The sequence below is a fragment of the Arctopsyche grandis genome, chromosome 4 (assembly GCF_051622035.1).
Source record: "Arctopsyche grandis isolate Sample6627 chromosome 4, ASM5162203v2, whole genome shotgun sequence".
NCBI lineage: Eukaryota > Metazoa > Arthropoda > Insecta > Trichoptera > Hydropsychidae > Arctopsyche > Arctopsyche grandis.
In genome coordinates, this window is record NC_135358.1 from 10,813,294 (window position 1) to 10,841,055 (window position 27,762).

Sequence of the window (27,762 nt, forward strand, 5' to 3'; positions counted from 1 at the left end):
GATATCCGGCCAAAATCACACGTCAGGGCCCATCTATGTGTATTATATATCAATGCGTTTACCTTTATATTTCACCCTCCTATAACGCATAGGGCCGTGTCATTTTCACAAAAATACTACAATCTCTGGGCGCAGCAAATTGTTGATGGCATTTTTGAATACGAATGAAAAATTTCTGAAGTGACGAAATAAAATTTGTCATGTATGCAGATTTCATGCAAGCTATGTATATTCCATTCAGTCCTATTAAGGATTGTAAATAGGTTTTTGAGCTCTTTTTCCTATTATGCTGTAGATTAACATTATAATAATATAATACTATGATTACTAACCAAATTAAATTAAATTGTAAAATAGAAAACGATCAGTAGCTATTAAAATATATATAAGATGTATTGTGAACATAATTTCGTAATAATAAAAAGCATTTAAAAATCAAAAAAAAATAAAATTCAGCCCTGCCCCGTTAGTGAACCTAGAAGATAGGATAGCCGTCAGTGAACGTAAAATTTACCTTCCTCCAAGAAAAATCCTCGCTCGTATTAAATTTTTAACAGATAAGAAACAACACATTAATGGTTTCCTTGATTGTTCTGATTTACTGAATAAGGTTAATTTCAAAATCCCAGTTCGATACCCTAGACGCGTTGCACTCTTTTCACTTGATCCTTTCAATACTAATTCCCAAAAATATTTTTATCTGCAGCGCGTTTATCGTATGTTTAACGGAGAGCTGAAAGAGGTTGATCTGTTTGGTATTTCCCTACATCAATTCAGGTCTAACATCAAGAGAATCTTGACCGATTGATTCATTTTTTCTTCTATTCTATTTTTCCAATATTTTCATTATTTTTATACTTTAGTTTAGTTATGTAATGTGCTATTTAATCATATTATAGCTTTCATTCCTTTCCATTTCATTTGTTTATTTTGTATTTACCTTTTTCATTTGTTTTTTATATTTGTAAATTTCAATTTCTTCTTATATTCTATCTTATAACCTTTTCCAATTATTTTAATACTATAGTTTAATTATGCAATGTACTACATATTTTGTCATGCCTTTATTCTTTACTTTTTAATTTGTTTTCCTTATATTTATCTTTTTCATTTTTGTAAAAATCTATTATTGGACTCGGGTGTTACATATATTATTTATTTACTTTTTGTGTTTTTTATACCTATCTCTGTACATCCTGTCTGTTGATTTTTCAATTAATAAAATAAAATATAATTAAATAAAACACATTTCTGATCAGGAGGGGGGTAACATATGAAAATAACCAGAATCCAGGTCGTATTTTATAAAATTTAAAATATGGTCAATTTTATGCCAAAAAATAACACTGAGCAACAAAAAAATTACCTTACTTACTTACTGCAGCGGGAGATATTAATCAATCTATCAATTTTTAATGAGTCTGATTCACTGAATTCGCATATTACATTTAATATTTTATTTGCAGATCAGAAATTACACACTGCATAATAGGACGCGGAATTAGTTACTAAATTCAGTAGTGTCACCCCAATTTTGGAACGGGTTTTTAATTTTTTTGTTAAATGTACATGTACATTTAAATGTACATATTTTTGGTTCGGTGATTACTAGTCAAATGTGAACCGGTCACAGGACAACCGGTCGCTCTAGATCGGTCACACGTGATCACCCGTCACACCCAAAAATTAAAAATTAGTCGAATTTTTGGGTGTGACCAATTTTCGGGTGTGACCAGTTTTAGTGTGATTGATCTAGAGCGACCGGTTGTCCTGTGACTGGTTCACATATGACTAGTAGTCCGTTTACCATATTTTTGACTCGTCCAAGGCACTATTACATGAAAGTTCATTAAATTTTTAAGATTTGTATAATTTTTGACAAAAATTATATGAATTTTTAGATAACGGATTTCCGGAAACCATTAGTAAGACACCACTGTCTAAATTGGTTCATTCCCACCAATATCCGGACGCCTAGAAATAATTATTTTCGAATCCCTGCTCACACATGACAGGTCTTCAATTGTATAAAATCCAAACCCATATTAATACTGGCTTTCTAGAATTACATTATTCCAATTGACATTTTATATTAATACATTGTTGGGTGTATTGACTGATTACAATATTTGTTGAGGAATTATTAATTTCAAATAATGCAATACGTAGCGTTTCATTAAATAATTTTCTTCTGCTACAAAAGGTAAAAATTTCTATCCGTGGAGAGCTACCTTGATAGATATGTTCACAGACCGACGAATAACTTGAATGCAGAAGCTTCTATTGGAACTATTCACACAGGACTACAAACGAAAATTGCCCATGAGTTTATAGAAAACGAAATCAATTCATCAATTGACAATCCAGATATTTCCAGCAGTTGATGTTCAATACTTTTTGAACTTATCAATTATATGGGCGCAACTGACCTTACCCTAGCTCAAATACACCAGTTATTGTAAATTAATGTTCTCCAGGTGCTATAAACAGTTTGAGTAGTCACAATAAAACAATGACATTAAGCTATTTGAGAAAACCAGGGTTGGTTTTCATACCAACTGCAATTTTAGCATTTTATTGCAGTGCAGTCATACGCAAGTGGTAACCATTCAGATGAACAGACAAGTTTTAACTAAATATATGTAAAATATGGAGCCATCGGATAGAAAATAATGCAATTTCGTATCTTAGAAAATTATTTACTCTGATTCTCCACAATTCATGAAATTGATGTGTTAGTGTGGAAGAATTGTAAATAGGTTTTGAGCTCTTTTTACATACCTTCTTTGCATTTCACATGCCTTTCGTGTTAGTGGTCATTTTTTTTTATATCTCTTATTCCTATTATGCTGTACATTAACATTAGAATAATATAATACTATGATTACTAACCAAATTAAATTAAATTGTAAAATAGAAAATAATCAGTAACTATTAAAATAGATATAAGATGTATTGTGAATATAATTTCGTAATAAAAAGCATTGTAAAAAAAACTGTTGGTGTAGGTGTGCTCTATTGCGCCCATAGAACCAAGTATTGAAATTTGTATGCAAACAGATTGATGAGTGAAAGAACTTATAAAAAAAATCTGGTAACCACTTTAAATCTAACAGATTAACAAATCGCAAAATAAAGGAATCCTTACATAGCAGTTTCATTAAAAAAAATAAACATAAAAGATAAGATATTTTTAATATAAAAAAAAAAAACAAAAAAAATAAATCAACAGACACATTTATTAATCTTTTGTTTGAAAAAAACTTATTCAAATAATATTTAGGGGAAGTCAATCATCTAAAAATTGAGAAAAAAAAAAATAGTTCCCAAGTTCAAAAAGCATACTGACCCCTATATAAAAAGTCTTAAGTTTGTTTCAGTGAATGATATAAAAATTTGTATAAATTATAAACCAAAAATGGTATGAGACTGATGAAAAAAATCCCCAAGTGTGCTGTGGGTGGAAAAAAGTAGCGGGGCACAGCATTAGTCATCAAACTGCATCACATGTTTAAAGTTTACCTAGAACAAATTCAAGCAAGAAAATATTTTTATAGTACATCTGATTTTCAACATAAAATAAATTCAAGACTTCCACCACAGTAAAATAAAGTTCAAAAAATAAATAATAGACAAAAACTTAAAAATTCCAGGTTATTTTTAAATATACTCTACATTGGTTATGGTATTATCAGAATAAAACACCAGTCTAATACAAAATCATGTTTATTAATATAATTTAGTTACGTCTATTGAAAGATTGTGTGGCTGGTTGAGTGAGTTGAAGCCCTATAATATTATTGAAGTCCAGCATCTTCAACATCTCCTTGGTATCTGGATCGACTTCAATGATATCGTGCTCCAAAGCGGACACTTCTGGGACGTAGTTATCACGACGCTCACGTTCTTCCTCTTGCAACTTGACGGAGATACCTCTAACTTGAGAGTGTCTCAAACGTCTCATCAAGTGAGTAACAAATCTACAAAAGACCAAAATATTTATGTAGATCATGATAGAAAAAAAAAACTACAACACTCAATACATTCAAAATCTCAGTCTGCCAAGGTTTGTCATCATTAATATTCTGATCTATACGAAACCATTGTATGTTAGAATCATCATGTTATTATTGAAATGTATCTAAATACAAACGTTCTGGAAATATGATGGAACATATGTCGAGTTGTCTTTAATAATAAAAAAAAAGATTTTAGTATAAATGTGTATAATTTTTATATAAAGTGAAAACATTTCACTTTATATAAAAATATATATACCCAAATTTTGAGAACCAATTAATTAAATGAACATTCACTTGAGCGTGTTTAACCTAAAAAATGCGAGCATTGATATAGTCAAAAAAACATAACCTCCAAATTAATATTTGAACCAAATCATAAGCGTTTGAACGTTTGTATATTTAAAGTGCACATTCAATGTATTAATTATAATCAGATGAAAGGATATTTACCCAGCGATTTTGTTCCTCAGAGGCTTTGTGGGGATGTTGGCGATTTCCTGACATAGCCGCTTGTTCGTGTCAAAATCCAAAGTCAGACGGGAATAATACTTCTCAATGATAATTTTGGCATTTTTCTTGATGGTCTTCGTCCTGACGCGACCCTGAAACCACCAAATGTTGACACATGACGTATACTGAACTCATGGTGTGTGTTTCGGGCCGGGAAGTTCGTCCCTCAACCGAACTTGAGCTGGTCGTCACTATCGACATGTCAAGATATAATTCGATCAAAACTGGGTTCAGATCGATGAAATTAAAGCAGATTGAAACGGATTCGTGAGATACCAACCATGTTGACGGCTTGCCGACCGGAAAAGAGAGGCGCTCAAAGGAGTGTTGCCGCACCAAACTGCAGTGACACAAGCTTGGGCTCAAGCGCTGGCAACACCGTGGCCTAAATGTTGTAAAATAACGATCAATGATTATAATTCATTTTAACGGGGTTTAAAAATAACTAAAAATGAAAATATAATAAATAAAACACAAACATTGAATTTTGTAGATCATGATTTCAAGTTTAATTATATTTATAAGAAATATTCATTTTGACATTAAAAATCAGTATGTTATAGCAAAAATTAATTATTGAGACTATTTTGTCGACTAATTATTTCAAAAATCAATTTTGTATGTAATATAAATACAATAGAATAGTTTATAGTAAATGGATTTTTCTAACTTTAAGATTATCGAGAAACGTGAAAGTTTGTAATAATATATTTTTGTTGTCGTTTAATAATAGTATTTTTATTTAACTTTAAAATTCAAATGCTAAACTAATAAAAATCAAGTTAATAATTATAAGTCTTCTCTTGTAAAGTTCGTGTGTCAATTGTTGTAAATCTTTGTTCTATTTACAATTTTATATTTAATTATGAAGCAAATATGCTACCTTCCCTTGAGAACTGTTCTTTCCCTCATCTCATCGGAATAAAATGTGTGGCACATACTTTACAATTAGAAATCAAAGATTCAAATTCAATTAACAATTTCGATTTAAATTTAATTATATGTGAAGCTCGCGAGTTGTCAATAAACTAATTATACATATATCATAGATTTCAATGAACACATTATAAATTGGCTATCAAAAGTGCGCGATTCAAACACCTGTGAACGGAAAAACAAAAGAGTAAATACACCCATATCTGTAAAAATTAGCTTCTAGAATAAAACTACTATATTTTTTCAAAACAGTTGTCGAACTTTTGTTGTTGGTAAGCCTAGAGAAAGTCAATTAAGTAAGACTAAAAAAAATGTATTTTGTCTGCATTTTAGCTACATCAGAATCCGCCCTCTATTCCGCAGTGCACCAGCTGCACACGTTAGGAAATATTCTCCTTTGACATTTTAATTATTACGTATATAATTACAATAAGTTATGGCGAAAAGCCGTATAAAGATAGATATAGACGGTGTGGGTGTATTTACATTAACTTCCTAATATTTTAATACAAGAGAACCGAAAACCGTAATTGAACTGATATATGTACATATATATTTTTTTACTGAGCCGAAACGAAAACCGGAACGAAAAAATTAACGGTTTGGGTCCCTGATTTTAATTACATACATATAGTAAAAATAGCAAGTGTTCACTAATAAATAAACAGATGTCTCAACATTTATAAAAACAGCACATCAGTCTGTAAAGCTTTTTCTAAGTATCCATAGATGGCAACATTTTGACAGAGCTTTGCGCAGGCGCCATGGGCAGTAAACAAATGTCATTTGACATATCTCCGTGTTAGGTTATAATACATAGAGTGCGTTCAATTGATTCCAATAAGAATTCATCATGTCAGTGAATATTTATCTCGTATGCGGGTCATTGTCTCCGGCAATCGATAGTACAATTCAGTAGTGTGATGTGCACGGTCGTCATGACTCAATTGAAAACCAAATATGTCAAAACTTATGGATTAAATTAATGACTATTTTGCCATCATGCCGAAGAGTGATGAAATTATTTGCTGCCACAGTAAGTTGCTTTTTTGTTTTTATACCACTTGTAATTATTCTAAGACGAAAATATTCACACTTATATACTTTATTAGAATTTAGTATTCGAAATATGGAATGAAATTATTGATTGTGTTAACATTAATTTATTGACAGTTAAATTTAAAGTTCTGACGGTTGTTAGAAGCAAATTTATTTAATTATTCCATGCGTGGGAAAATTGAAGTGGAATTACAAGATGCACACAATAAAAAGATTTCTCTTTTACATCATCGACATACATTTATCAGATTGTTTGACTTTTTTTTCGAATTTTATACTAAATGCATTGCAAAACTTTAAAATACACATAAAAGAAAATAAATGAATCATTTGCTCGAGTAGGTCATCGTCGATACATTTGATTTATCAAAAACCACGTAAATGTCAGTGGTTATAACCCAAATACTACTGAAATCAATTACCTTGTATGATTATTTTTAAAAGCTTTTTATTATTACGAATTTATGTTCACAATACATCTTATATCTCTTTTAATAGCTACTGATCTACTGACCATTTTCTATTTTACAATTTAATTTAATTTGGTTAGTAATCATAGTATTATATTATTCTAATGTTAATCTACAGCATAATAGGAAAAAGAGCTCAAAAACCTATTTACAATGATTACCTTGTATATAAAGTTTCAAGTCTTCTAAATCGGTAGTTTGCCGGAGAACTGTATGTTGATGAAGTTCAACGAGTTGTTTCCAAGATACGTAAATATACAGATGTGAATAGGTGAAACATTTATTGTATAATAAAACAATTAAACAAAAATAAAGAACAGTTGAAAATCACTGATTGGTTGATAAACGCAAATTATGATTGTAGCATTGCGATTTTTCAGTGAGAGTTGGCCCGAGTATTTTAAGCGAATTAATTGTTATATTATTATTATAACAAATGTACACAATTCGTAATGGATTTATACACAAATGGTATTTTTATTTTGAGTGTTTTATGCGTCCCCACAAACCGACACGAATATAATGCCGCGTAAAAATAGCAGTGCGAAGCTCATGCTTATCAACTAATCAGCGTCCATCGAAAAATCGTGATTATTAAATGGGTTGTTTTTTTATTTTCTTAATTATTTATAACTAGCAGCTTGTGTGCACATAGTGATTTTGCACCTTGTAAAATATCGCAATTCTTATCAACGGAATTAATAATTTAAAATATAATAACTTTTTTTGAAAAAAAATCTTTTGTTTTTGTCGGCTGATCATATTAAAGAAGTGATATGCCGCGTCTCTTTCCACGATATACGATTCCAAGGGGAGAAAGAGAGACGGAGCATGAGTGAGTACTTCGTAAACACTTACCAAGCTCCGTCTCTTTCCACGATATACGATTCAAAGGCGAGAAAGAGAGATGGAGAGTGGTGTTAACAGCGAGTACTTCGTACACACGCACGCATTTGATAACACTGAGCAACAAAAAATCACGTTTTTGAGTTACCAGAGCAGAGACTAACCAATCTTTACTAAGTTTGACCCACTGAATTCGAATATGATATTGATTTTTGTTGTTGGGTGATCGTTTACGAGATATGAGCGTTTAAAAAAATCCGCGATTTTTACAGTTTTTTGGCTTTTGCGGTCATGTAGTCCGACCGCTGTACTCTGTGAGGTGGATTGCATGCCGTCTCGCTTGCACCCAAAATATTACGCGATACAACCATATACACAACGAAAGCATTTAAATTGAAATTACCGCTTTAGTTAGTACGTTTAGATAAAAAAATATATATTGAGATAGAAAACCAATCCTTATAAACGTGGTGAAATAACAAATTTGCCAAATAAATGAAAAATAGGACGGAAAAAAATCCGTAAAAAAAATATATTTTTGACTTTTAAAATTCGCTAGACAATTAATTATAAGTATTTTAAAGCAATGAAACAATTAATAGGAAAAATATCTGACTATTGATTCCAATACTCACTTTGAGCGTAACAATCCTAAATTTTGAGTTAAAGACCGCAAAAGCCAAAAAACTGTAAAAATCGCGGATTTTTTTAAACGCTCATATCTCGTAAACGATCACCCAACAACAAAAATCAATATCATATTCGAATTCAGTGGGTCAAACTTAGTAAAGATTGGCTAGTCTCCGCTCTGGTATTTTTTTTTGTTGCTCAGTGATAATTATTATATAAGACTAGTGTTGTACCCGATTACAAATAAAAGCATGGGTGTTAGCATATTAAGTTATTAAATAAAAAAACATAGATAAAGTAATAAATGTGTCGTCGGTCATGTGTTCGAATTTTTTTCAAATAAATTTTAAATATATTTAATTTAATATTTATATTTAATTATTTAATACGAAAAAAAAGGTAAAAACTACCTCCCTACATGTAAACAATATAAAACATCAATAGAAAAATTAATTAAATAAATTTTCAATAGATGGCGGTAAAATCTCTGCAAGCGGAAACATTAGGAGCAAATAGTATATGTATATGCAAGTTTTTTTCTTTTGCTATTGTATTCGTATATACGTTTTGGCAGCGGTTTAGTTGTGACGTACATATTTTTATTTTTATTTTATTTTATTGTTACAATCAATATACACTCATAATATGTACATATGTATGTCGAATCGAAACGACTATTATAGTACGGTGAGCGTTATCTCAGACAGACACACAGAATAGCGATATTACATATATGATATGATTATTATACCGAATTTATGTATTTAGTACCTGATTCGTTTAATGAGTTACTACCTAATAACGGCTTTTATGTAATTTTGCATAGACGTTTTCATTTTAATTGGTAATATATAGTTAGCGTTAGTGTTTTTATATTCCGAAGTTGTATTTCATATTTTTTTTTGGAAAATTTGAAATATATTGTACATAGACAACACTATCCGGGTCGGTCAGAGTACACGGGTATGTACATGCAAATACAGGACTAATGTCTCATCGGTATCCATCACTGTCATCTCCCTGTCAACACGGTCGTAAAATATCACATAGAGATAAAGAGAAACGCAGCAGAAGCCATGGACGTATTTGGCGTCGATTGTCGAAGTCAATTTTTTTACACTCGCAAAACTATCTGAAAATAAAGTAAAAAGCGACGTTCACGTTCATTTTGTGTGTTATAACGCCTTATAACTGTAAATATCTTATGTTCGCTCTTCACGTTGGACCAACTTTGTGCACAAAAAGATACGCGTGTGCGTTGCTGCCTACACGTTTGTGATGGCGGTTTTTTGTAGCGACTCAGTAAACATGAAAAGCAGGTGTTATAGTTCTTCTTTTATCGTTGGGCCAACACCATGGTGTAGCCATCCATTGCGTGTTGACATCCTGCTCCCACACACGCAAGTTTCGTCTCGGGAGTTGGCCCAACGGGAAGAGGAGGATTTATATATTGAGATTCGTGTCATGTTGTTCTTGTTTATGCGATCAATTTTTGGCGCCCCCCCCACCAAAAATTTTTTTTTTTAATTTTTGAAATCTTAACCTGTAGAACATAACCTTTTTCCTGCTGAGGGACACTTTATTAGAAATAAAAATAATGCATGCGCACAGGTGAATTAGAAAAAATAAAGCCACAGTGTAGTTCAAAGCATCGTAAGGCGAGTGCCCCAGCATTATTTGTGCCGCGAACAGCACTTCGATCTAAAGCGTGCGAGTGAGATCGCGTGTGAGGGAGAAAACCGATGTTAGTTAGCGTTTTGTCACCTATACATATACGGAATAAATAGCGACTGCCGATGAAGTACATATGTATGTACGTAGCTCACAAACTCTACGAGTTGTAAACAATGTGTGCCGTGAATATCCAGAGGTTGCGTGGCTCTGGTGTAGTTCACAGGTTAAAGACATTGTTTGATAGTAGAGCGGTCGCGGGTTTAATTCCCGGCCGGTACGCTGCTGGTAAGATTTGGATTGTTAATTAATCCAGATCGGCCATCTCCTGTTAAAGTTTACGATATTTATCTAATTTAATTGCTGGCTCTAAAATAAAATCGGCACCCTTCCAGTTTCTCGCAAAATAATTGCATCTATGTCAAAAATATGTTTCCCTACATACATTTGTAGAATGTGTTTAATGCTGCTGCGTTGACGCGAAGAGGGGTTTCCAGGATCGGAGAGAAAGACGCGGTAGTGTTGTAGAAGTTGTTTATTGGTCTGTGCTCGTCGACTCTCCAGCTCCGAATGCTCTACAGTTTGAGAGCGCCCAATATTTATACTCACCGGGCGCTCTCCGTCTACAGATATTCGCGAGATCCTATTGGTCGATGAGTCGTGAGCTCGACTCCTCTATATGTCGAGGCCATTTTGGCGCGACAGCCAAAATGGCCTTTTTATTACCAGATTTTTGTTCACTGGGCATAGATCTATAAGAAAAGTTATATCTCGTCTCTGAACCATTTTTCGTGTCGAACAGTGTAATCATCATAATTGTCTTATGTCCAACTCATTACGTTTAATGAAAACACTCATCTTGGAGGTCACACTCTCAGACTCCAAAAAAAAATCTAATAAATTGATCAGAGATTCCTTCTTTTCCAAGTTTGAGTGGTTAAAGTTTGAAATAATCTTCCCAACAATGTAGTAAATTCTGGAAACCATAAACTTTCTTAAACTTGAAGATTTTTGTTGTAATTCTTCTTTTCCAATATATTTTCTATATTTTTGTATTCTTTTAGTTATAATGTAACTTATATTAGGATACGTATTTAAGTGCGTATATATGTTTGTTTGTTCGTGACAGTCAATTTAATAAAAAAACAAATGAGTATTCAATTAAATTTATATAAAATAAAACTATTCAAATAAATTTAATAAAATGTTTACTATTAGATTAGTCATGTTTAAGCGGTTTATATTACAAATACCGAGCGAAGCCGGTTAAAACCACTAGTGTACAATAAAATGTATGTACAAGTTAAAATTCACAGATGTCTCGTTAATTTCGAGATTTCAGTGTCTCGTAATTCTGCGACTTAAGTAATAAAAATGCTGCATTGTTTGTATTTGGCCAGGAAGGCGCATTGGGGTTAACCTGTTAGGACTTCCTGGTGTATACATATGTAAAAATAAAGAATACAAATATAAATTTTCAGCTTAATACATTCAGGTGTGTGGACAGGATCCAGGCGACAACATTTTTGACCTTTCTAAGAGGAAAAAATCCCACTTCCGGTTTATAAAATTTACTGGTTTTTTTTTATTTTCATTGATACAAGAATTATACTTGAATTTTTTCGTGAAGAACACACCTGTTTAAAGATATTCTAGATATGAAATTTCAGTTCAATAAACCATAAAGGTTTCTTAGAAAAACATAAAAAACCACGATTCTCTAGAGTTAAAGTACTACTTTCGGTTCAGATAAAAATATTTAAAAAATATAAAGTTATAAAGATTATTATTTCTAGTACATGTAAAAAAATTTCAGTCCGATTCAATTAGCAGCTTAGGAGATAATTGAATTCAAAAACTTAAAAAAAAGAGGACACTTATAAGGGGAGGTACCATTTCCAGTCAACTTAAAAATTTGAAAAAAAATTTACGTCGTGTCGATAAAAATTTCAGTAACCGATACTAAGTTTCAGTTTGATACGACTAACGGTGTTCAAAAAATCCTCAAAATACACAGACACACATTTTTTCTAGATCATGAAAACGTGATCAGTAATCGATTCTGAGTTCGAATCAGTCAAAATCTCGAGTTCGAATTTTTGCATGATCACAAAACTTCATCTATTGTTACTACGTACATAGATAAAGTAATAAGAGATATAAAAAATTACTATTATGGGGGATGAACGAATGAGAAGACTCGTGTTTTGTTGATGCACGTGTTTTATTTATGACAGCTGAAGGCAGAGTGAGTAGCTAACTTCGAACACAATCGAGTTGGTCCCCAACTCGCAGGAAGGTGACCAAACTCGACCATGTCGTATAGCGAGCCGCCACACCATTTACACTAAAAACCATGTGAAATGCAAAGGAGGTATGTAAAAAAATGATAGATATGATAGATCTTTTCGAGGGGAAAAAATACGTCATTTTTATATTGACTCCTTCATGATAAAAAAGAACTGTACTTGATTTTTTGTCTGCAAAAAGCAAGTGGTACTGAGGATATTGGTCGCCAAGCAAAAGTGGGTGACAGACGTCGTTGGTCAGCATCGTTGCGAAGGTTGTCTCCGAGTGGCAAGCAGCAGGCGAAAGTCGGCTGCCACCACACCACACCATACCACACCATCATACCACAACCACACAGCAACCATACACTTCAGTCCGTCACGCGGATCTGCGAAGTGCGGTCCGGTACACCGCGGCACGCTCTTGCCTGGCGTGCTCACTTCCGGTTCCGGGTCGGCGTCCGTTTCCGGCGTCTCTCGTGCTAGTGTTGCCAGTGCTAGGTGGTGTTCAGTGTACCGGCCCACGTCTTTGGATTAACAGATGCTTACGCGAAACATGACAGGAGTCAACAGATGACCCCGATTCCAAAGTTGACCGTACTCTGTCTCTGTTGCTGCTGCTATTACTCTCGCCGTTGGAATACCGTCTGATCTGGTTCCGATGCACCGCAGTTAGATTTTCAGTAAGTGATCTGCTGATGCTGCAGTCACACTTTCATCCTCCGACTAATCAGCAACGAATCTAATGAGTTTGTGCGGCACTTATAAAACACCAGACGATTTAATCTCTCCCATTTGTTATTGTCTGTTGAATGTACGTAACTGTTTACACTTGCGCAAATTGGCTACATAACTCGATAATTCGAATATTTCATCGACGAAAATAAAATGAGCGCATGTATTCTTAAATTACACAACGCAAACTGTAAATGTAACGTCGTTAAAAGATCGATTTTATATAAACTTTAGTGTCAGTTTATGAAACATAACATTTTGTTAGCAAATGTTATTCGTTGTTTGAATTTGATGAAATTTTCATCAGATTGATTGAAAAGTTGAATGAAAAAAAAATGAAGGCTGCGGCTAACCTTGGTACATTCACTGAACGATCACGTCGACAGGTTTAAAAGTTGGTCTTCCGCTTATTGTACGTTTTCACAACGTGTTCCGGTTCGTTGGACAATACTTATTATTAGACAATAGTATTTCAATTTCAAAGGTAAAAAAAGCTTTGTAAAAAGTTAAATTTTAGCGAAAAAATTTCTGTCAAATTATGTTTTCGATTATATCGTTCGTATATATTTCTTTTGTGAAATAATTGGTATTTATGTATCTTTAGAGGTTTTGTGAAAGGTCGACAGATTAGTTTAGTTGGAAACGCTTCGCCAGAAGTGGCCGTTGTTGTAGTTGTTATTCGATACTGTACCATTATCTGAAAATGCGGTCATACGAGAACGTAAAAGGAAAGTGTATTGACTGTTTCCTAGACGTATTCATACTAGATAGACAGCAACAAACTTTCGACGGTTAATTGTTTCCACTCGAATTTCGTAGAAGGATTCCTTTCGAATTTGATTCAGCAAACAGTACGCAATCATAAGCGTGACGTCAAAAAGGAAATTGCTTTGAAAATGTTTTTTTTGTTTATTATATACATACATACGTATGTATGTATGTATATATATATATATATATATATATATATATATATATATATATATATATAAATATGGAAAATCAGATCAAGCGTGACCGTCGCCGAGGCATTGACTGTTTTGTTTCGCTCAAGCGATTTGTTCGCTTGACAAAAGGTCATCAGTAAATCGGGTTTTTACTGTGAAATATTATTCTTGTTTCTTCTTTGAACGTTTACGCTGATAATTTCTACTGATTCTATCTGTCATGTGTGTTTATAAAAAAAGTGTTTAAAAAAAATTTATAGTTGCTTGGACGCGTATCGTTTTATTATATCAGCAATTGTATGCCAATGAAGCGTGTATTGATTGCTTTCGATGAATTGCAATGTATCATATTTATTTTTGAATTTCACGGAATATTATTTTTCAGATTTAAAGATACATATGTAAATATTGCGTTAATGTGTATGTTTTTTTTATTTATCTTAGTGTTCCGTTTATATACTTTTTTCATCATAAATTTTGGAGAACATAAATCTAAAAGAAAACAATTTTATCAAATAGTATTTATTCGACAATTTAAATGAAAATGCTTTGTAATATTCAAACAAAGGTGTTAAAAAACTAAAATTCTACCCAAGCGCGTTTTAAGCTTCGTTTATACCAGTACAGCTCAAGCCGGCAACTGCACGTAAAAAGCAGTAGGAAAATATTCTTTAATACATTCTATATTCATATTATACACTACACGTCACCAAAACTTATCAAGCAAAACCAGTTTTCCTTGGCCTATTGGAAATAATCACGCATGACGTGACGTCATAGTGGCGAGGGCACCCGTACTAACGAAGGTGCTGCCATGTGCATAAGAATATTTTCGGAGAAGTCATATTGACTCTATGATACGATGCAAGCAATGTTGCGCCGTATCGTCGTGCTCTATAATGTATATGTAAGCCAATTTGCCTTGCACTCGACGGTGCTGTATAGTATGAATATAATTAATCTTTTCCGTGCAGTGCTGTGTCGAGCTCTTGACGTACAGTGCTGTATAATGTAAACGGATACGCAATCAGTCATTTTGTCAGATAAATAGTATGTATTGTGGTATTAATGAATATAAATTCGTTTTTATTATATTTTCAAGGAAGGCAGTTTGAGTCGTTATCGACTCAACTTTTCCTAGAACCATCAAATGCCAGGACTTTCGTGTTCAACATCGTATTACTCGAGGGTCGAATCAGTTGAAGATCGATTGCTGATACAGTTCCTTTTGTGATGTCAGTTTTATCGTACTTTGGCATATTTTTTGTGATTTATTTCTGTATTATACGATATTATGATCCGTTCTGTTTCCAGTATCCAAGCAACAGCTGTTTGAGTAACCGCTACGTCACAGTAAATTGCGTGCGCATATGAGTAGTATACTCGTTTATGTATTGTCGTTCGCCGTTATCGCGTGCCTGACAAGTTTCTCAATAACTGTGTCGCTTTTGATAGTAAAAGTTTTTTTTTCATTATCAGTTTGCATACAGATACGTAATAAAAGGGTCTCGTTTTTGTTGAGACTGTGTACTGTTTACGACTCTCGGAGGACATCTTGAATCGTGAACACCTACGCATAAATTAATTCAAAGCGGTGAAATTTAGTAAGCGAGTGACGGTCAAGGATGCATCATGTGCATATATATTATATATGTCAGCTTGGTGAAACTTCAATATGACGTCTAATGCATGTTGAATGATAGAGGAGGTTTTGAGTCAGCTTTTACCTGAAGTTTATCGTGGTACAATATTTTATTGCATTTCGAAAGTTGATACTCATCTTGAGTGGGTTTGAGTAAATATGTACTGTATCTTCTTCTTGGATAGCGCGATAAAAAAGTCTGCCGGGAGGGCTGGATGATAGAAAACGTAAAATCATTTATGGGTCAATAGCATGGAGTGGTTTAGTTTTTCATCGAGTTTTCCAGTTTCAAAGAAAGTCGCGGTGAAATTAATGCGGGCATTTCCGCGTATGAGCATTCTGTAATTGCGGCTTATCCAACAGCTAGATATATAGTTTTCTAACGAAACTCTCACACTTTGTATCCGAAACTAATGGTTATTAGTATATTCTTCGTCCCTTCGACGTTCAAGGGCTGTTTCGGTGATGTGTTTCATTTCCTCACGTCACAGATCGAACATCCTTCTTTTCAAACAAAACGAATCTATCCAATTTTGGGCCTCTCCAACTCTCTCTCTGCTTGCTTTCCCACATACTTGTCCTGTCCATTTCCTTGACGAAGGTTCGAACTCTTCTCCAATATCCTGCGGTGAATGTATTCTGATCAGGATACGGCATCATTTATTAAAAAAATACTCGAAGAGACCAATGTCATTATTGAGTATTTATGTAAGTTAGTCTGAAATTGAAACTCGGACTTCTCTTTTTTTTTACTAACCTTTTCTTAGCTCGGAATCGATTTTGTCGTGTGACGAAGGTTTGGTTATTATCCGATCGCTTTCAAACTTTGCCATTTTTTAATTTTCAGAATATTAAATAAATATGAAATCTTACCAATCAAACAAGAAGGAAGACATTAAGAGACCTTCATGCTATATTGGATTTATTACGACTGTCCGTAGTTACGATGATCATCATCCTTACGTCATGGTCTCATATTATATAAATTGTCTCTAGGTTTTTACTGCAATTCAAGAGAAGAAGGCGCATAAAAACAAAATTAATCTACCGTTTATATCCCATTGTTTCTGGAATTGACAATCATTACTCGTCTATCTCAACAAACAAAGAAATAATAAGCTATGAATCATTTTAACTAGTTGTCGCATGGGAAGAGGTGTCGTTGATCTAATCGCAGACTTTAGTAATGACTTACCATAGGCTATGTTAAGATTTTCAAGGCAAGTGACTATTTTTTTTTTATGAATTGTTTCGTGCAGTGAAGGCGCACGTTTACATGAGACAAGGTCTCAGATATCGAACGAATATGTCTAATTAAAATTAATTAATGTAATAGAATTCGCAGAATGCTTAGAGTCGTGGACGAATCGTCAACCTTACGGCTGAGGCAAAATTTGGAATTTTTCACTTTTTAAATGTTCCACTTATTAATTCTTACTTTATATTGAATAATCGCACCATTTTCGGTGCCAAAATAATAATCGTAAATATGATAATAGCACTTAGAAAACATCTCAACAAGTGGTACTGAAAGTGATATTTATACAGTCGATAAAATATTATTTTATTGCTAAGTCGTCTTATAAACAACATATTCAATGTCAAATCGATTTCGAAAAAATAATAATGAAGCACTCAAATGGGTTAGAAAAAATGTTAATATTGGATACCTATTACTTTGCTAAATAAAAATCAAATATAAATACTTACATATATTATATGTATATGTATTTGCACACGTTTAATAAAATTGTACATGCATGTATGTGTTCACTTAAAAAAAACCAATTTATATGTATAGTGTTTTTGAACTCCCGAGATTGGATGTATACATATATACATACATATGTATGTTGTTGATATTGATGCAATTTTCTCTGTCAATGAAAACAATATAAACATGAAATTAATAAAATATTTGTATTATTCAATTGGCAATATATAATATGTATGTAGATAATTTTGGTTAGAAAATTTTTCAAACATATAAATACGTATCAACGTTTTAAGATGTCACTGACGTTTTGTTTTCAGTTGTCGGTTTCATGTTATGGTTCGCCGGGTTCGGTTCTTCGGTTCAACTTCTTTATCCGCGTTCTGTTCTGGTCTTTAAGTCGGTTTTCCTCTGGCGTTCAACTTAGAAAGTTGTCTTTGGAGAAGGCGACTTGGCATCGGAAACTGTTTCTGTTTGCCGATTCGAAATTTACCGGTTTGAGTGTAGTTTTTTCTTTTTCTTATATATATTTATGCAATAATTACTCTCAATATCAAATTGCTCGAATATTTGCTAATGAATAGCAGTTGTTATGTGGTGCTAGTTCATATTTCTAAACTTATCGTTGTATGCCAAATGCCAACGAATCGGAATAAATTAAACCGCGTTCAGTTGTACAGCTTTTTGTATGAATTCTTGTTAAGTTTTTGCTTTAAGCTTTTTACGCCGATATTTTTTCAAATGAACAGACTTCAATTCATTTCAAAAGTGTATTCTGACATTTGAATTTAGCAATCGTTCATGAAATTTGAATTCTTAACCGACTATACAAAGTTCGTGAAATAAAACTCTCGCGAGAATCAATGATTTGTGAATCACACGAGAATGGAAAATTTAAGTATCGAGTCACAATTTTAACGAGCTTCTTAAAACATGATTTGTAAATTTTAAACGTCTACCTTTCACCGTATTTTTCTCGATGTAAGCCTTTCCGTTGTTGTTCATATTGTGTAACTTTCATCCTTGTTTTCTTTTAATATAAAAATAAACTTGTATACTTTCATACATATGCTATGTACATACATATGTATGTACATGAACACATGTACATACATATGTATGTACATGTGTTCAGTCTAATTTAGCGATATTTGCTTATTTTTTACTTACCTCTTATTCTACAATTTCCATTACCTCTTCTCACTAACGTGTTCTTATTTCGACCTTTCATTTGCCAACAATATCTTTTTGAATTACAGGTAATAAAATATTTTAGAGAGCATAAACATACATATGTACATATGTAAATGCAAGTTAAATAGAAGTGTGTTCTTGAGATGGGGGTATGGATCTTAAATGTCAATCTACATATGTACATAAATCTATGATAAGTTGATCCTAACGAGAAACTCTGAGTATCATCCATAGAAGTTTTCATAGATATCTTTATAAAAGTATATGTAACTGGATTCTGGAAATTGAATGAAGTCATTGTTGACACTAAAAACATATTCAGATATCGCTAGACTGTATATCTACACATTCTACAAAGTTATTTATATGTATACTAGTTGTTTTACCCGGCCTCGCTCAGTATTTGTAATATAAACAGCGTAAATATGGCGAATCTAATAGTAAATATTCATTTGTTTTCTTATTAAATTTATTTGAATCGAAAAAAAAAATCGACTCGTCGTCATAAAAAATTTTGACTTGTTTACGAAATTCCCAACCAAAGATACATACTTACATACAAAGTCTCTTTCGAAATTATATATTAGATTAGTGATATACCCGATGCAAATGTCATCAGGTATATTATAAGTAAAAACTGCCTACTTACCTACATATATACATATAAACAATATAAATCAACAATATAAATAATTAAGATTTCATTTTCAGAAGATGGCGCTTAATGCTCGTGGCACTATTTTCTAATTGTTAGCAAACAATATATGTATGTATGTACATACATATATATTTTACACTGTGGTCGGTTTATTTTTGATTCGTTATTATATTCGTAGAGTATAGAGGGTAGGTAACCAATTTGACGAGGAGCCGTTTTAACATTGAAATCAGATAAATCGACAAAGTCTGATAGGAAACGATCTTCTTTGAGTAACAAATATCCAGGTCTAAACCAGCAGCACTGCTGAAATACTTCTGAATAAAGTCTTTTCAATCGAGGTCAACCTAGGGCTTGATCCCGGAGGCCTTTCGGTCTTTAGCATTAACGCAACCAACGAGTCATACTGCTGAGTAATATCATATACACATCTCTAATATATATATGAGCTATAATATTATATACATATGTATGTATCTGTTACTAACCGTGCTTCATTAGCAATTTGGCGAACCTTCACTGGACGATACGCTCGCAGCTTGGCGTTTATTCAATATAAACATTTGTTGTTAACTGATTGTTCAATTGGAACTGTAGCGAAAGACGACAGTGCCACCACGATCTCAGATGTGGAAAGTGAAACGAACTTCTGAATGTCATTTCGCACGCACAAACGTGGTCTGATTTGACCCGAAATGTGTTGCGTCGCTCCGTCTCGTTCGCGATCTCCCCACTATCTTTCAACTCGTGCGCTGACCAAATTAATTATAATTGCAAGGCGTTTTTGTAATTGCGAGTTCCGTGTCGTCTATTACAGACTAATATAATAAATGGAAGTGTAGCCTGTATGGGTGCCCGACCGCGACGTTTGTTCCAGTCACCAAAATCCACTCGAGCATTCTCAGTACAATCTCTGCGTTCGTTGTTGTGTTAGTTGTTGTCCGTTAATTGTGTTGCATTGCACGCTTTTTGGATTTTCATCTGTGGCTGTTGCGCCGCGTTGCATTAAAAACGTTGCTAACTATTATAGTGTTACAAAACGTTGAAATCTCAAGGTTTTGCTAATTTAATTGACGTATCTCTGTCGGACCAGTGGTGATCGGAAAACCGAGGTAGTCTGTAATAATGGAGTATATATTAATTTTGCCCGGTTGCTATTTTGCGGCTTCCGGTCAATCGCCCGGTTAACTATTAGCGATTTTGTGGCTTCCAGATTTTTTAATCCTGTTCTATAGAAAGGGAAATGTTGAAAGATAAAATTTTATCATTTTTTTATTAGATTTAGATTTTCATGTTGGTTTTATGTGATGCTAGTAGAGATATATATATGCTTATTTTTTAATTTAGATCAGACTTCTGTGAGAGAATTTAGGTCATGCTTGTTGAAACCATTCCATACAAACCGGCTATCAAACAAACAAACACGGTTCTATGAATATTCCTCAAGAAGATTACCCACGTACATAAGTATTACTGGTATAGCTCAAACGAATATCTGCATACAGAATATCAATAATAATTATGTATTCTATTAGTGAAGTAAAAAAAAATGAGATAATGAGAGCCTATAATGCAAATTTTATAAGATATACACAGTGTAAGATATATGTACATCAAGAGAATCTTGACCGATTGATTCATTTCTTCTCCTATTCTATTTTTCCAATATTTCCAATATTTTTATACTTTAGTTTAGTTATGTAATGTGCTATTTAATCATATTATAGCTTTCATTCTTTTCCTTTTCATTTGTTTATTTTGTATTTACCTTTTTCATTTGTTTTATATTTGTAAATTTCAATTTCTTCTTATATTCTATTTTATAACCTTTTCCAAATATTTTAATACTATAGTTTAATTATGCAATGTTCTACATATTTTGTCATGCCTTTATTCTTTACTTTTTAATTTGTTTTCCTTATATTTATCTTTTTCATTTTTGTAAAAATCTATTATTGGACTCGGATGTTACATATAGTATTTATTTACTATTTGTTTTTTTATACATATCTATGTACATCCTGTCTGTTGATTTTTCAATTAATAAAATAAAATAAAATAAAAAAATAGTGTGGAAAAAGATAAAGTTGGAGGGGTTTAAATAATTAAAATCTGAAAAAACGAGTGGGTGGCAGAAATTCAAACTTATAAGGCTACTGGCCACTGGCGTAGCTGAGCTGTCATCTTCTTTAACATTATTGCATTCTTAAATGTGTTTATTACGATTATTTTTCACTATCGAAGTATCGGAAGCGATTTGAATTTCTATCGGTGACCAAACCGTGCAAAATGGCGTAGTTTCAAACCGATCGGAAGAATGTAGGAAATTGTGTCACACCAAAAGGCGAAGTGAAGCTAGTTAAAAAAGACAATAAAACATCTCATATAGGCAATCCTCTCGTGGAAAAAAATCCATTCACTACAAACACGCACACACACATTTAAAATAAATTGTTTATTTAATTTTATAGTCGATAATTATTATATTTTTGAATAAAAATCAGTCAAAAACTCAACGTTGAATTTTTTCACGATCACAATATTTCATATATCATTTCTTTATACATATGTATTTGAAGTATGTAGATAATAAAGAAAATATTGATTTTTTTCCGAATTTAATAATGTACATACATATGTACATATGTATGTGTGTTAGCTTCTTTCGATTTTGAATCGACTTGATTTTTACTGTATAATTACTCATTTCAGACTGATGATAATGGTTGTTGAAAAAGTAAAGTTAATGATGATTGTTTTTCTGCCAATTTATGATACATTCAGACAAAACACGCGTTTGCAAATAAATAATCTATTATGACTCGAAATTGTACAATACAATTTAGTATCTCATTTGATTTTAAGTAATTTATATTTAGCTTTGAATATAAATGGCTGTTTATTAAAACTACAAACGTGTTTAAAAATATGGAATCATCTTTGCAAAAAAAAAAAACGAAAAACTTGATTTAAAATAATTCATAACCGGATTGAGAGGGCTGGTGGCCCGACATGAAATCATGGTGATAGCAATTTGCGTGGATTGTGTGCCAGCCGGTGTTGCGGCAAATCCAATTTATTTAGTCTAACAATAGGCTACGGTTCGACGCCTGATTACGCCTATAAAATAAACATACATTCCCACACCCCTATATTCAAATGATACTATGAAAAACTAAATAATATATCTCAACGATAACCGTACACATCTTTCTAAAATGTATCAACCTCTTGCTGATTTGTTCATCGCCGCTTTGTAAGACGCTTTCAACTTGCACTTTCGTCTCTGAAATTGGTATGTTTTCGATTCGGCTTGAAAGTGACAGCTTAGGTGTCTTCAAATGCGGCTAGAAGATTCGTTTTCTAATCCGCATAATTGAATGTGTGTCGTTCGCTAAAAGCGAAATCTGAGGCGCTCGCGCAGAATATTGTGATACGTTTGTGTGAAATTTGACGCGTTTGGAAGACTCCCACATACATACATATATGTATACGAATTGATTTACAGTTGGAATTTGTAGATGTTCTATAAGACGAATTCGGCCTACTCTTGTCGGAATCGATTGGGTTAGGTTAGGTTAGTGGTGACCCAATCGAAGTCGATACATTATAACCAGATGTTGTTTTCTCTTCGTTGATTATTTATTTATTTGTACAAGTTCTGCCATAATCTATAACGTATATTGTACGTCAGAATTTATACTCGGTATTATTATTGTAGCTGTTTCTTATTGCATGCTTGTGTAAATAAGCACATACACACACCCTTAGTTATTGTATCACATTCCTATTACACTAGCTTGAGTATGAACGTATACAATATATATTTACAGACGTACTGCATTTACTCTACGTTGTAAAATACGTATGATCTTATTAGTCTAATATGGTGGGAAATAGAGCAGAATTCATATATACATATTTACATCTGTATGTACGTATTATGGTTATTGTTACTGCTAAATTTTAAATATCATCACTCTGAGTTGGTTTCCAGGTATCTTAACTTTATTTCGGATTATAAATTCCAGGTTCCATTCTACTAATACTAATACTATGTATGTATGTAAATATAATATGTGCATAGATTCTACTTAATTGTTTCAAGTTTCACTTCAGACTCAATGCTTCACTTTGGTTCAGATTTTTATCAATGCCACTAATCTAAACTCAGTTGAGCATTTTAAAATAATTGCAGCAAAAACAAACTGGATCACCTTACTGATCAAAATGTTTAGTTTCCCTTTCCGCTCTACATTGGTGTGGCAAATTTCTACTATTGTAAATCAAAATTTTGCTTTCTATTATGATTACTCTAAATTTTATGCTCACTTAAAATAATGCAACCACGAAAATATAATCTGTCATGGTTTCTTTGCCCCATGGTGTAGATGTGTTAGAAAATACTTATGTTAAAATTTGATGCGACATGTACATAATGGGTCTACGTGACGAGACAGAATGTTAAATTACAGAAAACACAAATATCGAAAGGCAAAGATCGAAAATCGAAAGATCTTAAGTCGAAAGATCAAAAAAAAAAAAATGGTGCATGGTAAACGGTACATACTCACTTAATTTGCGCGAGCAGGATACAACAGGAACAAGAGGAACATGCTTTTCCTCCCGTATTCTGCGCGCGCACATTAATAAGGGAGGAAAAGCCTGTTCCTCTTGTTCCTGTTGTATCCTTATCGCGCAAATTAAGTGAGTATGTACCGTTTACCATGCACCATTTTTTTTGATCTTTCGACTTAAGATCTTTCGATTTTCGATCTTTGCCTTCCGATATTTGCGTTTTCTGTAATTTAACATTCTGTCTCGTCACGGAGACCGGTACATAATATGCATTTAATTTGAATTTAGATCGACTTCGACGTGTTGATGATTTAACTGTTTTGAGTACGCAATTCAGGATACGTTGGGGTCTGGTGCTGCCCCAAGTGGTGTCATCTGCACTGTCAACCGTGACGGTGCAACTACGTAGTGGGCTTGTCTCCAGCGACTGGTCCATTAGCATATTTGTGTTGCAACTGGCTGCAGTTGATTTATGCAGTTGTGGCGTGTCAACACACGCCCTTCGCTGGGGACGTCCTTCTTCCCCTTTCAATGCTCCGATCAAAATGTGAATTTTTTATAATATAATATTTTATTTTAGGGTCCAGTTACTTTCTTTTCGCCTTTGACATTCGTGCGATGGCGGTGTTTATGGCGATAATGGCATCACGCCATTGTTGCGTGCGACTTTCGTCATGTGTTTGAACTCGGCGTTGAATAATAATATCGTATGCATTATAGTAATTTTTTATGATGCATTGTGAGGTAATGACACCCGTACACCAAATTGAATAGTGTTGAAAAATTAGTATGAAATTGACGTACGTGATTTTTTGGTGAATAAAAATACGTGCTTCGAACGATTTGTTAACCCTTCATAGCCTAATGTGCATTATTTGAAATCAATTAATCGGTTTTGTATTACAATTATAAATGTAATTTGTCGGTTGTTGTTATATCGCATGTTTAATGCCATATAAAATCACATGTATTTTACGTTTCATCAAACATGTTTTGATATTTGTTACATATTTATTTATTTATTTTGGGAAAATTTACAGTTTAATTAATTACAAATGATAATACAATATAATTATCAAAAGATAAACCATTTTAAAATTTTCGCATATACATATAATAGATATGAGAAAAAAAATATTAGAAAATAACAACAGAAAAAAAGAGATAATAATGATATTGACACCGTAGCACCAATGATAGTAGTAAAAAATAATATTAATAATAATAATAATAATAAAAACCTAGATTAAATTATAATAATAAACTAATAATAATTATTTTAATTCAAATTAAGTAAATTAATAATAAATTAAGTAAAATAATAAAATGAAAAATAATAAAAATTCACAATTCCATAAGATTGTATTATGTATTGTGCATCTATGTATATATTATAAATATGTACCTACATACACATGTATGAGGTTTTAGACAAATACACATGTTTGCACGAATGTTTTAACTTTAGTAGATGGAACCAGAGGCGCTACCAGAATTTGTAAAAGATATTTGAAACAACGAAAATTAGGATGACTCTTGCAAAATATACAAATTCTTATTGCCATGCAAATATTTATTCGTAAATATATCTATTTGTTACAAGCTTTAGTGAAATTTCTGCCCGTTCAAAATTTGTGATTTGATTTTGAACCACACTTCAGATCGCTTTGATATTTTACTGACATATGAGGTCTAATGTTTAATCAATAACGAACTCATTAAAATTTATTTCAGAATATTGTGTCAGATTAGAGCGATGGCAGATAGCTGTCCAAATGCGGCTTTCTACTTAGGCATTGGTCAAAAATAATTTTTTCACTCTTATTTATAGCTACACTAGTTGTTTTACCCGTCTTCGCTCAATATTTGTAATATAAACAGCGTAATAGTAAATATTCATTTTTTTTTATTAAATTTATATCAATCGAAAAAATTATAATATTCAATCAATTGAATTTTCGTCATAGAAACTTTGTTTTGTGTTTACGAAGTTCCCAACCAAAGATACTTACATAAATATATATACATACTTACATACTTACATACAAAGTTTTTTTCGAAATTATATATTAGATATTATTAAAAATTTCGTATGAAGAAATTTGCAAATGAAATTTTACACACCATCTGGTTGTGGCATTGAATCGAATAGTAAAGAATAAGGTTTTTGATTTCGATCATACATACCTGATATTAATATAAATAATGAAGTTTAATTGTTACTTAATTTTTTTTTCCATAATGTTTTTACGGGTGTTACCCAGTGGTGTAGTGCTAAATAAAAAAAAGTACCAGGGCGGTGTTTAATTTTTACGCCCTCCCCCCGCTATTTTCGTTACATAAAAAATATGTATCCTAATATTGGTAGTACAAATATTTATGAAAAAATCAAATGCTAATTAATTTGAAAAGTCAATCAAAATGGTCCGAGTAAGGCCTATTATTTTTTGTAATATAATATATAGTTCTGAAAATTTTGGTAGATGAATCGATTTCGGCATCTAAGTGTCTATAACTTTTTCAATGGGTTGTTGTTGGACTGTTTTTAAATTTTTTTCTGCATTCAAATGGGCATTTGAGTGAGGATGCGGTTGTAGTCATCGAATTTTAAAACGAGAGTCTGCTCATAATATTTGACATACAAAATTTTATATGAAATATAAGCAAAAATATTTTTAATTGTACTCGAAAAACAATTTTAATATCAAAGTACCAGGGTGGCGACCTGGCTCGACTACACCACTGGTTTTACCCCTGGTGACACCTATGGTATTAAACTTGTACGTGTATCAATTTATATAATAGATAATTTAAATTTGAAATCATATCCAAATAGTGGTGACATTTTGAATAGGGTGGTTTTTGCCAGTTTTGATGAGGAACCATTTCAACAATGAAATCAGTTAAAGTTGGCAAAGTTTATGTTTAAGATTAGGATTGCTTGTTTCTGCGATATATGAACATATGTCGAGTGTCACCCGTAATTAAATTAAAAAAAAAATGAAGTCTTTGTGAACGGAAGATGTCGACAACCCTTCCAATAACTATATATTTACATACATATATAACTAAGTAAGCTAGCGTGAGTCGACTTAACGATCGATCAAAAAAGCCAGTTTCATATATAAAATTTCATATAAAACCTAACGTAATATAAGATATCGGCATCATCAACTTTCTGATGATTAATGTATGATATTAAATACACGAGTACAGTTTTGGAATCTCCGATATTGATGTACAATATCTAATGTATACGTAAATTTTCAATCAAGCGCGAATACACGATGTACCCATGTATGTTCATATGTACATATGTACATCACTTATGATGCGTTCCATACACATTCATTAGCCTGCGGTATCGACTGTCTACGAGCTTATTTGTCACAGTTTAGTAATGGCTGACAATCGCTGACCTGCGCATAATTGGTTGATTCTTGCGTAAAGAGTGCTCCGATTAATGAGCTCGAATATGCCCCATTTCGATCATATGAAATTGAGTAAACAAGAAGTATGAACGAACGATGTAATAATATGTACATACGTAGGCTTATTTGTAAAGGAAATTTCATATCTAAATATGTATGTACATACATACGTATGTATATACAAATTTATAATATGAATCGAGTTCGTGGAAAATTGAATTTTCGGTAAATGAATCGTTTTTATACTGATGTATCATATATATGAGACGGTACTCGGGCTCCTTATGTATTTAATGAATTAAAGTTTAGATTTTCGTCCGGTCACGAGCCGCCACTGAAGTGTCCTGATGAAAATAAATATAGTGGACGTGACACCAATAAAGCAGTGACCGGGTGAGCGCATTCGTTTTAACGGCGCTATAATTTAACGG

General features: G+C 32.6%; 3 protein-coding genes across 4 annotated transcripts in view; 1 reads left to right on the forward strand and 2 right to left on the reverse strand.

Moving 5' to 3' along the window:
- The window catches only part of LOC143910245 (zinc finger MYM-type protein 1-like), a 727,250-nt gene that overhangs the window by 270,189 nt on the left and 429,299 nt on the right, over positions 1-27,762 (reverse strand). The window lies entirely within an intron of this gene.
- On the reverse strand, positions 3,195-4,933 carry RpS17 (ribosomal protein S17). 2 transcript variants are annotated; one of them, XM_077428579.1, is made up of 4 exons: positions 4,813-4,933; positions 4,473-4,624; positions 3,748-3,980; positions 3,195-3,522 (listed from the first exon to the last, which is right to left on the reverse strand). In XM_077428579.1, the coding sequence occupies exons 1-4, from the start codon at positions 4,813-4,815 to the stop codon at positions 3,512-3,514; spliced, it is 399 nt and encodes a 132-aa protein (XP_077284705.1). In that variant the 5' UTR covers positions 4,816-4,933; the 3' UTR covers positions 3,195-3,511. The 2 variants fall into 2 exon arrangements, with proteins under 2 accessions (XP_077284705.1, XP_077284706.1); XM_077428580.1 differs by lacking the exon at positions 3,195-3,522 and having other exon boundaries at positions 3,740-3,980; positions 4,813-4,912.
- The window catches only part of Fur2 (furin-like protease 2), a 546,777-nt gene continuing 525,253 nt past the window's right edge, over positions 6,239-27,762 (forward strand). The window contains exon 1 of the mRNA XM_077428654.1: positions 6,239-6,504. The gene's annotated coding sequence lies outside the window, so the exon portion shown is untranslated. The remainder of the gene's footprint in view (positions 6,505-27,762) is intronic.

What these genes read in the sequence shown, in the direction of transcription:
- RpS17 (XM_077428579.1), bottom strand. An exon ending in CTGAGGAACAAAATCGCTGG is followed by an intron (nt 3,981 to 4,472) that starts GTAAATATCCTT and finishes GGTCTTTTGTAG; the next exon opens with ATTTGTTACTCACTTGATGA.